Source organism: Blennius ocellaris, assembly GCF_963422515.1.
Source record: "Blennius ocellaris genome assembly, chromosome: 16".
Lineage (NCBI taxonomy): Eukaryota > Metazoa > Chordata > Actinopteri > Blenniiformes > Blenniidae > Blennius > Blennius ocellaris.
The window spans coordinates 24,174,927-24,190,239 of NC_137665.1; the positions used below are offsets into that span (position 1 = coordinate 24,174,927).

General features: G+C 46.5%; 1 protein-coding gene across 1 annotated transcript; it reads left to right on the forward strand.

The window, feature by feature from the left end:
- Nucleotides 1-1,601: 1,601 nt before the first annotated feature.
- On the forward strand, nucleotides 1,602-11,601 carry LOC308141085 (protein rogdi homolog; the record flags this gene model as incomplete). The annotated part of the gene is made up of 7 exons (XM_080511088.1): nucleotides 1,602-1,610; nucleotides 2,000-2,095; nucleotides 2,178-2,276; nucleotides 7,365-7,478; nucleotides 7,562-7,611; nucleotides 7,891-8,017; nucleotides 11,581-11,601. The coding sequence occupies 7 exons, from the start codon at nucleotides 1,602-1,604 to the stop codon at nucleotides 11,599-11,601; spliced, it is 516 nt and encodes a 171-aa protein (XP_080367214.1).
- Between the last annotated feature and the right edge of the window lie 3,712 nt (nucleotides 11,602-15,313).

Below are 15,313 nucleotides of genomic sequence, written 5' to 3' on the forward strand. Positions count from 1 at the left end.
ATATAGGTTCTTTCCATGTGGGGTGTGTGTGTGTGTGTGTGTGGGTGTGTAACCACCGCAGTCGTTGTCAGGAAGGCCTTGCGACTCCGCCCAGGAGCCGCCTCACACACATCCGAGTGTCGTAGCATCACACACACACACACACACACACACACACACACACACACACACACACACACACACACACACACACACACACACACACACACACACACACACACACACACACACACAGATGTGTGATCACACCCAGATGCTGAGAAAAAGCATCCTCTCACCTGAAGCAAACATTTACATGAGCAGCTCTGCTGGTGATTTTGTCATCAGTTTATATTGTTTATTTACATGATTATATTGTGCATTTGAGATTAAATGTGGCTTTAATTGAGATCATGTACAAAAGCTGGGGGAGAAATTATGTCATAAAAAAATAAAAATGAATAAAATAAACAACCTGAACCGTCTTATTTTACTTATGATCCCACAACTGATGGGGGAAAAAAAATGTAATGGTTTCATTATATTTATTTCAGCGCCACAATTAGGATAACCTGCGTGATTAAAGACTTTCAGAAGAAAAGTGACTAAACTTCATCATTGTGTTGATATAAAGAAATGAATGCTGACACGACTGGACAGAAAAAAAGAAAAGAACCAATTTGTTTCCTTAAAGTTGTTTGTCGTCCTGTTGAATCAAAACGTAAAGAATTAGAAGACGACAGAAGACTTGTCTTCTGGAGACGCGACGGTGTTTTGCGTGCAGTCGGAGAAGATATTTAAATTGCAATTTGTCTGCCACGAGCAGCAGAGCGCTGAAGGACAAAACAAAGAAAGAAAGAAAAACAAAGGGGAAGAGTCCCTCCCTGCAGTGAAGCTGCAGCTCACCCACAAAGATGAAGAAGACGGCGCAGGAAGCCACGTCCCAGTCGGACTGGAAGAAGTGTTTGGACTGCAGCCTGGAGACCACGTGGTTGAACTGGTCCTCCAGGTCCTGCTGGACGTCTCTGGGAGTCATGGCTGGGAGACACGGGGACATGATGTCACAGCTGGAACTCCTTTGTTCGACATGTAACCCACGGTTACTCATCTCCAGTGCCATTTTATCTGCCGTCTTTTTTTACAGTCTTAAAAACTTCAATTGAAATTAAACTGATTGTTACACACCTTGTCACAACTGATAATCAACCACTTCTATCCTCTAGACCAGGGGTGTCAAACATGTGGCCCGGGGGCCAGAAGCGGCCCGCCAGACAATCTAATCCGGCCGCCATGTCATTTAAAAAACATTTTTTTAAGTAAAAATCTGAAAACTGACAGAGGCTGATCTAAAAACACTAGATTGGCAAAAATGACATTCAAAACCGCCCTTGGTCAGAATTAATTAATGCGTCCCCGAACGTCCCCCCCCCCCGCCCCCCGTCCCCCCCCCAGTATAGTTCCTCCATTCTTTACTTCGTACAAACATGGTTTAAGTAAAAACACTCTCAGCTGGATTAAAGCTGAATTTGAACCTAAAACGGCAAAGAATGGTGCTTCTTAGACGGTAATGTTGGTAGATACCGTAATGTCTGGACTAGAAGCCACTACGTTTTTCACGCGCTATGATCCCTGTGGATAATACAATGACGACAGCTACCATTCTGTGGATTTTTAAGGCTTGACAGGCTTATTGCCGCATCATTTTTCACTTTTCACAGCACTCCGTCAGGTTTCTCTTGAATTCCCCGAGAAGATCACATAAATGTGTTGGTTTAGTTTCGGGTCATGTTAGAAAAGAGCCGAGTGTCTTCGAGCAAACCCTCGCAGAACTTTAACCGGCGGTAGTTCCTGATGCACGTTTTGCTCAAAGGCCATTTCCAGTTCCAGAGCTCCTCCCTCCCTCCCTGGTGATATACAAGTTGGTTAATGTTCAGTTGAAAGACCAAATATTTGAGGGCCTTGAAGCGTGGCTACTGCAGGGACCCGGCCCAACACCCACTGACTGTTGTTTCTGGATCAGATCCAGGATGCCAGGAACCACGTGAACCAGGCTCTGCTGCTCCTCAGCAGCCATGACGACAGCGACCACTTCAAGACGGGCGCTGAGGTCAACAAGGTGTGTGTAAGCAGGAGACCCCGTCCCCCCCGCCGGGTTTCTGTGTCTGTCCTCTAAAGTTCTGTCTCTTCTGCTTCTGCAGCTGATGGACGCTGTGATGCTGCAGCTGACGCGAGCGCGAAACCGCCTCACCACGCCGGCCTCCCTCACGCTGCCCGAGCTCGCCACCAGCGGACTGATGGTAACGCGGGAAGGTTGGGGGGGCGGGGCGTCCAGTCCTGGTCCTGGTCCTGGTCCTGGTCCTGGAGGTTTTACAGGTCTCCTGCTTCGGCACGCCTCAATCTAACGTGGGCGTCTCATCGTGTTTGGAAAAAAAACAAAACCAAAAAGTGAGTAAAGAGAATCCCAGAGCCGTCAGCTGGAGAGACCTGAACCATGCAGGAACCTCGAGGACGGTGCACCTGGATAGATAGATGATAGATAGATAGATAGATAGATAGATAGATAGATAGATAGATAGATAGATAGATAGATAGATGATAGATAGATAGATGATAGATAGATAGATAGATAGATAGATAGATAGATAGATGATAGATAGATAGATAGATAGATAGATAGATAGATAGATAGATAGATAGATAGATGGATGGATGGATGGATGGATGGATGGATGGATGGATGGATGGATGGATGGATGGATGGATGGATAGATAGATAGATAGATAGATAGATAGATAGATAGATAGATAGATAGATAGATAGATAGATAGATAGATAGATAGATAGATAGATAGATAGATAGATAGATAGATAGATAGATAGATAGATAGATAGATAGATGGATAGATAGATGGATAGATGGATAGATGGATAGATGGATAGATGGATAGATGGATAGATAGATGGATGGATAGATGGATAGATAGATGGATAGATGATAGATAGATGATAGATAGATAGATTGATAGATGATAGATAGATAGATAGATGATAGATAGATAGATGATAGATGATAGATAGATAGATAGATTGATGATAGATAGATAGATAGATGATAGATAGATAGATAGATAGATAGATAGATGATAGATGATAGATAGATAGATAGATTGATGATAGATAGATAGATAGATGATAGATAGATAGATAGATAGATGATAGATGATAGATAGATAGATAGATTGATGATAGATAGATAGATGATAGATGATAGATAGATAGATAGATGATAGATAGATAGATGATAGATAGATGATGGATAGATGGATGGATAGATGGATGGATAGATGGATAGATAGATAGATAGATAGATAGATGATGGATGGATGGATAGATAGATGGATGGATAGATGGATAGATAGATAGATAGATAGATAGATGATGGATGGATGGATAGATAGATAGATAGATAGATAGATAGATAGATAGATAGATAGATAGATAGATAGATAGATAGATAGATAGATAGATAGATAGATAGATAGATAGATAGATAGATAGATAGATGGATGGATTATTACTTTATTCATCCCAGAAGGGAAATTGTTTTGTTGCAGCAATCTGGTACATACGAATATTATAAAATACAATAGAATAGTAATAAAAGTAAAAAATAAAAAATAAAAATATCTGGGGATAAGACTTGAAGTACAACACAGAACGGAACATGATCACTTAGAAATAAGCAGGAGATAAAAGCAAGATAAATAAATAGATAGTAAGGTGCAGTGGCAGAGCCATTAGAAGTACACATTATATAATAATAATAACAATAATACAGATAATAACAATGTGTAATAGTGTTTAATACTCGTGTATAGTACTACTAATAATGGTAGCAAGAATATAACAATAACAATATGGTAGCAATAAAATAACAAACAATAAGAATATATATGTATATCAGTAATAATAATAATAATAGTACCAATGGTAATAGTGTACTTGCACATGTATAAATATATGTATATGTACGTGCAATGTGCCATCTGAAATATAGGATATAATATAAGTATCAATGTAATTTAGTCCAGGTGGTGATGATTGAGGCTCTGACGGAGGTAGAAGAGTTAAAAAGTCTTATTGCTGTGGGGAGGAAGGATTTCCTGTTCACCCTAGAGGTTCACCTCTAGTGTGACCCTCTAGTGTGAACCTCTAGTGTGAACCTCTAGGGTGAACCTCTAGTGTGAACCTCTAGTGTGAACCTCTAGGGTGAACCTCTAGGGTGAACCTCTAGGGTGAACCTCTAGTGTGAACCTCTAGGGTGAACCTCTAGGGTGAACCTCTAGTGTGAACCTCTAGGGTGAACCTCTAGGGTGAACCTCTAGTGTGAACCTCTAGGGTGAACCTCTAGTGTGAACCTCTAGGGTGAACCTCTAGGGTGAACCTCTAGAGTGAACCTCTATGGTGAACCTCTAGGGTGAACCTCTAGTGTGAACCTCTAGGGTGAACCTCTATGGTGAACCTCTAGGGTGAACCTCTAGGGTGAACCTCTATGGTGAACCTCTATGGTGAACCTCTAGGGTGAACCTCTAGGGTGAACATCTAGTGTGAACCTCTATGGTGAACCTCTAGTGTGAACATCTAGTGTGAACCTCTATGGTGAACCTCTAGGGTGAACCTCTAGGGTGAACCTCTATGGTGAACCTCTAGTGTGAACCTCTAGGGTGAACCTCTAGTGTGAACCTCTAGGGTGAACCTCTAGGGTGAACCTCTAGAGTGAACCTCTATGGTGAACCTCTAGGGTGAACCTCTAGGGTGAACATCTAGTGTGAACCTCTATGGTGAACCTCTAGTGTGAACATCTAGTGTGAACCTCTATGGTGAACCTCTAGGGTGAACCTCTAGGGTGAACCTCTATGGTGAACCTCTATGGTGAACCTCTATGGTGAACCTCTAGGGCGAACCTCTAGGGCGAACCTCTATGGTGAACGTCTATGGTGAACCTCTATGGTGAACCTCTAGGGTGAACCTCTATGGTGAACCTCTATGGTGAACCTCTAGGGTGAACCTCTAGGGTGAACCTCGATGGTGAACCTCTATGGTGAACCTCTATGGTGAACCTCTAGGGTGAACCTCTAGTGTGAACCTCTAGGGTGAACCTCGATGGTGAACCTCTATGGTGAACCTCTAGGGTGAACCTCTATGGTGAACCTCTAGGGTGAACCTCTAGGGTGAACCTCTATGGTGAACCTCTAGGGTGAACCTCTAGGATGAACCTCTAGTGTGAACCTCTATGGTGAACCTCTATGGTGAACCTCTAGGGTGAACCTCTATGGTGAACCTCTAGGATGAACCTCTAGTGTGAACCTCTATGGTGAACCTCTATGGTGAACCTCTAGGGTGAACCTCTAGGGTGAACCTCTATGGTGAACCTCTATGGTGAACCTCTAGGGTGAACCTCTAGTGTGAACCTCTAGGGTGAACCTCTAGTGTGAACCTCTAGGGTGAACCTCTATGGTGAACCTCTAGGGTGAACCTCTAGGGTGAACCTCTATGGTGAACCTCTATGGTGAACCTCTAGGGCGAACCTCTAGGGCGAACCTCTATGGTGAACCTCTATGGTGAACCTCTAGGGTGAACCTCTAGGGTGAACCTCTAGGGTGAACCTCGATGGTGAACCTCTATGGTGAACCTCTAGGGTAAACCTCTATGGTGAACCTCTAGGGTGAACCTCTAGGGTGAACCTCTAGGGTGAACCTCTATGGTGAACCTCTAGGGTGAACCTCTAGGGTGAACCTCTAGGGTGAACCTCTAGGATGAACCTCTAGTGTGAACCTCTATGGTGAACCTCTATGGTGAACCTCTAGGGTGAACCTCTATGGTGAACCTCTAGGATGAACCTCTATTGTGAACCTCTATGGTGAACCTCTATGGTGAACCTCTAGGGTGAACCTCTAGGGTGAACCTCTAGTGTGAACCTCTAGTGTGAACCTCTAGGGTGAACCTCTAGGGTAAACCTCTAGTGTGAACCTCTAGTGTGAACCTCTATGGTGAACCTCTAGTGTGAACCTCTATGGTGAACCTCTAGGGTGAACCTCTAGGGTGAACCTCTAGGGTGAACCTCGATGGTGAACCTCTATGGTGAACCTCTAGGGTGAACCTCTATGGTGAACCTCTATGGTGAACCTCTAGGGTGAACCTCTATGGTGAACCTCTATGGTGAACCTCTAGGGTGAACCTCTAGGGTGAACCTCTAGGATGAACCTCTAGTGTGAACCTCTATGGTGAACCTCTAGGGTGAACCTCTATGGTGAACCTCTATGGTGAACCTCTATGGTGAACCTCTAGGGTGAACCTCTATGGTGAACCTCTAGTGTGAACCTCTAGTGTGAACCTCTATGGTGAACCTCTAGTGTGAACCTCTATGGTGAACCTCTATGGTGAACCTCTATGGTGAACCTCTAGGGTGAACCTCTATGGTGAACCTCTAGGGTGAACCTCTAGTGTGAACCTCTATGGTGAACCTCTAGTGTGAACATCTAGGGTGAACCTCTAGTGTGAACCTCTAGGGTGAACCTCTAGGGTGAACCTCTATGGTGAACCTCTATGGTGAACCTCTAGGGTGAACCTCTAGTGTGAACCTCTAGGGTGAACCTCTATGGTGAACCTCTAGGGTGAACCTCTAGGGTGAACCTCTAGTGTGAACCTCTATGGTGAACCTCTAGGGTGAACCTCTAGCGTGAACCTCTAGGGTGAACCTCTAGGGTGAACCTCTATGGTGAACCTCTATGGTGAACCTCTAGTGTGAACCTCTAGTGTGAACCTCTATGGTGAACCTCTAGTGTGAACCTCTAGGGTGAACCTCTAGGGTGAACCTCTAGGGTGAACCTCTAGTGTAAACCTCTAGTGTGAACCTCTAGGGTGAACCTCTAGGGTGAACCTCTAGGGTGAACCTCTAGAGTGAACCTCTATGGTGAACCTCTAGGGTGAACCTCTAGTGTGAACCTCTGGGGTGAACCTCTAGGGTGAACCTCTAGTGTGAACCTCTAGGGTGAACCTCTAGTGTGAACCTCTAGGGTGAACCTCTAGTGTGAACCTCTATGGTGAACCTCTAGGGTGAACCTCTAGTGTGAACCTCTAGGGTGAACCTCTAGTGTGAACCTCTAGTGTGAACCTCTAGGGTGAACCTCTAGGGTGAACCTCTAGTGTGAACCTCTAGGGTGAACCTCTAGGGTGAACCTCCAGGACCCAGAACCTCCATCAGCTGGTGGACTGAATAAAGTGACTTCGATAAGCTTCGATATCAGAGGCTTCAAACAGCTGGACTTTAAACTGTACCATTGTTCCTCATCGGGCCGTGTTAATCAGTCAAATCCTTTCTCCTCCACAAAATGTTCCCCCCCATCCCGGGGACGTCATGGTCAACTTCTACATCAACCTGAGTAAACTGTGCCTGACGGTGTACCAGCTGCACACGATGCCCCCGAACACCACCAAGGTCAGATCAGAAAGCATGGAGGAGGTGGTGGTGGGGGGGGGACTAAACTGTGACCAAACTCTTCTTCTGACTGTTCTTTGCAGAACTTCAAACCAGCCGGGAGCTCGGTGCTGCACAACCCTGGAGCCATGTTGTAAGTCCTGAATCCCATGTTTAAACTCAGAGGTCAGAGGTCAGAGGTCAGGGGTCACTAGAGTACTGAAATAAAAATAAATGTTAAGTCCAGACAAATATTGGTGAGAAACCGTCCATGTTTGATCAATTCTTTCACGCTGGTCGCCGCCACACGTCCTTCATGTTTGTTCTGTAGTCAGTGTGGTTCTCCTCCTACAAACAGTGTGAATGTAAGGTTCCCCCTCTGCCGGGCCGTACGCTTCACACCCTGATCCACACCTGGTCTCGCCCCCTGCAGTGAACTGAACAACAACCGCTTCCAGGTGAGCCACGTCCACAAGGTGGAGTGTGTGGTGCCCTGGCTCAACGGCACGCTGGTGTTCTTCACCATCTCCCTGCAGCTGTGCCAGCAGCTCAAAGACAAGGTGACGTGTTCTAGATACTCACATGTTCTCCACCAACACACATGTTCTCCACCAACACACGTTCTCCATCAACATGTTCTCCACCAACACACATGTTCTCCACCAACACACATGTTCTCCACCAACATACATGTTCTCCACCAACACACATGTTCTCCACCAACACACGTTCTCCACCAACATACATGTTCTCCACCAACACACGTTCTCCACCAACACACATGTTCTCCACCAACACACATGTTCTCCACCAACACACATGTTCTCCACCAACATGTTCTCCACCAACACACATGTTCTCCACCAACATACATGTTCTCCACCAACACACGTTCTCCACCAACACACATGTTCTCCACCAACACACGTTCTCCACCAACATACATGTTCTCCACCAACACACATGTTCTCCACCAACACACATGTTCTCCACCAACATACATGTTCTCCACCAACCCACATGTTCTCCACCAACATACATGTTCTCCACCAACACACATGTTCTCCACCAACACACATGTTCTCCACCAACATACATGTTCTCCACCAACATGTTCTCCACCAACACACGTTCTCCACCAACATACATGTTCTCCACCAACACACATGTTCTCCACCAACCCACATGTTCTCCACCAACATACATGTTCTCCACCAACACACATGTTCTCCACCAACACACATGTTCTCCACCAACATACATGTTCTCCACCAACATGTTCTCCACCAACACATGTTCTCCACCAACACACACGTTCTCCACCAACACACGTTCTCCACCAACACACATGTTCTCCACCAACATACATGTTCTCCACCAACACACGTTCTCCACCAACACACATGTTCTCCACCAACACACGTTCTCCACCAACACATGTTCTCCACCAACACACATGTTCTCCACCAACACACATTCTCCACCAACACACATGTTCTCCACCAACATACATGTTCTCCACCAACACACGTTCTCCACCAACACACATGTTCTCCACCAACACATGTTCTCCTCAACACACATGTTCTCCACCAACACACATGTTCTCCATCATCACATGTTCTCCACCAACACACATGTTCTCCATCAACACATGTTCTCCACCAACACACATGTTCTCCACCAACACATGTTCTCCACCAACACACATGTTCTCTACCAACACACATGTTCTCTACCAACATACATGTTCTCCATCAACATGTTCTCCACCAACATACATGTTCTCCACCAACACACATGTTCTCCATCAACACACATATTCTCCATCAACACACATGTTCTCCATCAACACACATATTCTCCATCAACACACATGTTCTCCATCAACACACGTTCTCCACCAACATGTTCTCCATCAAACCACATGTTCTCCACCAACATGTTCTCCATCAACCCATATGTTCTCCACCAACATGTTCTCCACCAACATACATGTTCTCCACCAACACACGTTCTCCACCAACATACGTTCTCCATCAACCCACATGTTCTCCATCAACCCACATGTTCTCCATCAACCCACATGTTCTCCACCAACATACATTCTCCATCAAACCACATGTTCTCCATCAACCCACATGTTCTCCATCAACCCACATGTTCTCCACCAACATACGTTCTCCATCAACCCACATGTTCTCCATCAACCCACATGTTCTCCATCAACCCACATGTTCTCCATCAACACACATGTTCTCCACCAACATACGTGTTCTCCACCAACACACGTTCTCCATCAACCCACATGTTCTCCACCAACATACGTGTTCTCCACCAACACACGTTCTCCACCAACATACGTCCTCCATCAACGCACATGTTCTCCATCAACCCACATGTTCTCCATCAACACACATGTTCTCCACCAACACATGTTCTCCACCAACACATGTTCTCCAAGCACCACACATTCTCCATCAACGCACGTTCTACAGCATCACATGTTTTCCATCATCACATGTTCTCCATCAACCCACATGTTCTCCACCAACATGTTCTCCATCAACCCACATGTTCTCCACCAACATGTTCTCCATCAACCCACATGTTCTCCACCAACATACGTTCTCCATCAACCCACATGTTCTCCACCAACACGCGTTCTCCATCAACCCACATGTTCTCCATCAACCCACATGTTCTCCACCAACACACATGTTCTCCACCAACACATGTTCTCCACCAACACACATGTTCTCCATCAACCAACATGTTCTCCACCAACATGTTCTCCACCAACACACATGTTCTCCACCAACACATGTTCTCCACCAACACATGTTCTCCACCAACACACATGTTCTCCACCAACACATGTTCTCCACCAACATGTTCTCCATCAACCCACATGTTCTCCACCAACACATGTTCTCCACCAACACACATGTTTTCCACCAACACACATGTTCTCCACCAACACATGTTCTCCACCAACATGTTCTCCATCAACCCTCCAACCTAAACTCCATACAGAACGATCAAAATCAAACTTCTGTACCAAATGACACACACTTCATTCATCTCACCTGATTTTTGTCAAACCAACTACTGGAGTTGGGAATCTTGAACCGGTTCTGACTTATCTACCTAGAACGTATCTAGAACTACACACTGGTCTCAGTCAGTGGCTGTACCGTGGTGTAATGTGGAGGTGCTGTAGGAGGCCTCCTGACACTGTCAGGCTAAATGTAAAGCATCTTTAGATATCCGACATCCATATCGGTCAGATATCAGCCAAGAAAACGACTCACATTTTATCGGACTGCATTTAAAAACTGGGATCTAAGCGCTCCGATCGTCCTGGACGACCGGCCCCTCCGTCGGTGGCGAGTAACGTGGGGTTTAAACACATAATTGAGCTCCTCCAGCCTCGCGACATTACTCCTCGCCACCCCGGATACATGAAGAAGTTCTAAAGTCTATTGCCGCACAATGCTTATCTTGTTGGAAAGAAAACAATCACATCATGCTCTGACTGCAGGAAGTGGCGATGGAGGAGTAGCGAGGGTTGTCAGCAGGTTAGTTAAACATTGTTCTGGACACAGTCGGTGGAACTGGAGCAGTGAACTATTCACTTTGAGCAGGTGGACGGTGGACAACGTCGTCTTGTGGGTTTTGTTCCCACCGTGTACTGACAGTAAGAACTTGAATTGTTTTCCACTTTAAAGGTATAATTTGTTACTTTTCAGGGTCTTCTAATTCATTTTTTTGTAGACCAAAAAAAACACACACTCTTTCTAGAAACAGTGGCGTTTAAGACGACTCTATCCAGTTAAAGCAACATTCCATCACTAGGATTTTTTCTCAGCATTCTAAAGTGATGAGGACTTGACCAGGAGCAGTTTTGAGGTATTACTGGTCACACAGGCCGCCTGCATGAGTGTCGGATGTATTTAACGTGAGGCAAATTGTAATTGGCCTGTAACCCTGGCGTGTGAAACCAACACTGTCATTAACAAACCACCTGGCACTGCACCAAAACCACATCTTGTACGTTAAGCAGCCGTTTTCCACTCAGATGTCTTCATGACGCCTGATCAAGGAGGATTTGTCGCTCCAGTCCCTGGAGAAGAAGGTGTAGCGAAGACCAGGCAGGATTCCAACCAGTGTTTTAAAGTGTCTTCATCCACCTTCAGGACAAATAGTTTGGTGTTGGTGGAGCTGCTGTCTGCTTATTGAATCATGAATATTTGTCCCACTACTGTCCTCCAATGCGATGTCTCTGTCTCTCTTTCTAATGTGGCCTTTTAGACTTTCTGGAGGACTTGTGACGGCACCAGCATGGGCTTGTTTGGAATGAATATGAAGGCTTTATTAATGCTTGGTGATCATTTATCTCCTGTCCTGTTGGATCTCAACTGAGAAGGTGTCTGTTTGTGTTCCAACAAAATGATGTGGTTTCCAAATAGAAGCATGAGAAAACAGCTCAGGAGCCGAACAGTAAGAATCAAACTGAGTGAAAACTTGTTTTTTTTTTTTTTTAATTATACCTAAAGAAGGTTCAGAGTTTACACTGCAACGTTTTGAAAACGACGTCTGTTTGCATGGAAACGGGAGAAACACTGAAAACATTGTGGTTTTTTTGACGCTGTTGTTAGTTTTTGTAATGAAACCAGACTAAACATCAACAAACAATGGCTTCAGGATTTAGTCATATGAAGACATTTATTTGAATTTGAATTTGCCGCCCTCTCCGTCACCCTCCTTCCATCTCGTGGGCGGGGGTTAATGCTGGACGTGAGCGGGGGATCCCGTCCTGGAGGACCCTGGTGTCTCCTCTCTCCTCTGGCCTGGTGAAGCAGCCCCACCTCCAACCAGCTTGACCGGCTTCCGGTTTGCGCCGTTGTCCTGCGCCCTCCTCTGGAAGCTGGAAAACATTTTTGAAAAAGGGTCATTGAGGGGGATCTTAAAACCCATAAACTTTCATCTGCAACTCGTCATTTCAAGCAACAAGGTGAAACGCTGGAAATCAAACAAAAGTGGGGAAACTGGATCTCTACCTTGAGGATGTTGGGCAGATTCCCCCCGTTGGTCTGGGTCGTTGAGGCCTCCTCCTCCTCCTGAAGCCCCCAGTCCCCAGACTGGGCCTCGGTGGTCCGGGCTGGTTTGAGGCTTCTGGAGAGAGCCTCCTTCTCGGCCTTCAGCCGGGCCACTTGCTGCCGGTGTTTCTGGACCAGCTCCTCCTCCTTCGCGGCCGCCTCCTTCTCCCTCATGTCCCAGCGCACTTCCCAGTGCTTGTTGCTGTCGGCCCTCAGCTTCTCGCCGACGGCCTTCAGCTGGACGCAGCGTCTCTCTTTCAAGTCTTTCGCCGCCAGAGCTTCTTTCAGCTGGAGCTCTTTGTCATGCAGGGCCGCTTGGACGGTGTTCAGCTCTGCACTGAGCCGGGACACTTGCAGCTGGTGGTTTTGCAGGAGAGCTTCCACCTTCACAGCCGCCTCCCTCTCCCTCATGTCCCAGCGCACCTCCCAGTGCTTGTTGCTGTCCGCCCTCAGCTTCTCGCTCAGAGCCTTCATCTGGCCGTAACGCTTCACCTGCGTGTCTCTGGCTGCCAGGGCGTCTTTCAGCTGGCGGTCCTTCTCCTCCAGCTGGGAGGCCATGAGCCGTTGTTTTGCCTCCATGGCGCTCAGCTGACTGTCCTTCTCCTTGTGCAGTCTGGTGAAGTCCACCATCTGCTGCATGCAGGCATCTCTGTAGTAGAAGAGCGCCTGGCGCAGGGACTTGATCCTCGGGGAAGTCTCACTGGCTTGGTTGTTCTCCATTTTTGAAAAACAAGAACTGTCCAAAACTGGGAAGCTGTATCAGATGCTGGGAAATGGCTGTGATCTCGCTCGTGTCTCTGAAGGACTGAGTGCAGATAGACGTCTGCAGGCTGCTCTCACTGGCCTCGGGTCAAAGGATCAAAGGATCAAAGGATCAAAGGACAGGTTTACCTCGAATTCCCATTGGAATTCCCCTAATGCAGATAGGCGAACAAACTGTTCTGGGGTCAGATTGAATATCTCCATCACCCACTTTGTTGTTTTTCCTGCACCTGAAGCTTTGACAGCAGGAATATCTCAGTGGAATACTTGAGTGAAATAATTTTTAAAAAATGACAAAATGTTATCTATTTTAAAAATATAGATACTAAAGACAAAATAGATAAAGTGTCAATAAAATAACTGTTACAAATTCCCTGTGAAGTGTATTGTGTGTTGTGTTAGAATAGGGGTTTTTCGTCAGGCATTATTTTGGACAACCCAGTCAGGTGATGGGGTCCTCGTGTTTCGTCCCGGCGAACGGAGTTTTTCTGGTAATAATAAGACGGTCCTGAACCCCTCGTTACATGTTGAATGCGTTCGTGAAGAAGTAAGTCTTTAATAGTCATCAAGCCTACAAGTGTTCATATTCAGTGTATAGGTCGGTAGATGTGTGTTTGGTAACAGTTCTGTGTCAATTAGCTCGGATGTAAATGACGCTAATGCTAATCGGCTAGCTCTGTCTGCACGTGTGTGACACTATAAGGGATTTAATTCAGTTTATGGAGTATTCTTACCACTGGTTATTGATTTGTACGTTCTTTATGTGTAACAGAAAACCATTCTACATTCTACATTCGCCATTCATCATCATTCTACATTAATCATCGTTCATTCGTTATACATTCACTTATTTATCATTCGTGGGGAATCCACGTTCTGTACTGCCAGCTGATTCTATTAAAAGGGATAAAGTCAACACCCGGTGTCCATATCTGCTCTCTGACCGGAGTAGTCGTCCTGGATAAAGTGGTCCCAGCATCATAAGCCCCGTCTCCACCGCACAAAAGCCCCGTCTCCACCGCACAAAAAGTACCAGCCTAGACCGGTCTAAACCGCTCCGGTTCGCGTCTCACGACAGGAATGCAGTCTAAACCGCTCCAGACCGCTCCAAAGGCGACCGCTTTTCCGCTCCCCTTCCGTTGGGGTGCCGGGGACCATGGAACGGGTCTGAGCTTGAGCTGCTGTCTGCTGGTTGGTCAGTGATTTACGTCATTCTCGGAAGTCCCGCCTCTACACACGGCAACACGGGTTTCATTTCACAAGATGGCGAAAGAAAATACGTGGACCGGTGCGGAGGTCCAGCTCTTCCTCTCCATTATAGGAGAGGAGGGGGTCCAGCAGGAGCTTGACGGGGCGGTGCGGAATGAGAAGGTGTTTCGAGTGGTGGTGGAACGGATGGCGGCACATGGCTTCGTCCGCACGCCAGCGCAATGTCGCTGCAAGCTAAAGAAGCTGCGCAGCGACTACCGCCAGCTGAAGGACCACAACGGCAGGAGTGGATCCCAGCGGAAGCACTGACGGTGGTATGAAGCCATGGATGCTATTTATGGCCACCGGCCGGAGAGTCAGGGACGTGAAGGTGGCGTGGACACAGCAACGGCGCTGCTGGAGTCGCTGATGGAGGAGAATGGTGAGTTGAATGCTCCAAAATGTGCTGACAACCTCTGCTCACTAGTTAATAAACCCTGTGACTATGCATTCATCCGCGGCTTTCCTCAGAGCCTTTCTTTTAACAATTGCATTGAAAACAATGCCAAATGCTGTTTGTTTTGGTTAGCTTCAGCCGCTAGCGCGGTCTTAACGCTAGCCTGTCGTGTTTTTAGCATGTGGGCTATGCTACATTTCAGGAAGTGGGAGAGGCAGCTTCCACCTCCTCCGGCACCAGTGCCGCGCCACAGTCCCCTCTGTCCCCGACGCCGTCAGCTCCATCACCCTCCCCGTCTGCTCCATCACCCTCCCCGTCTGCTCCATCACCCTCCCCGTCTGCTCCAT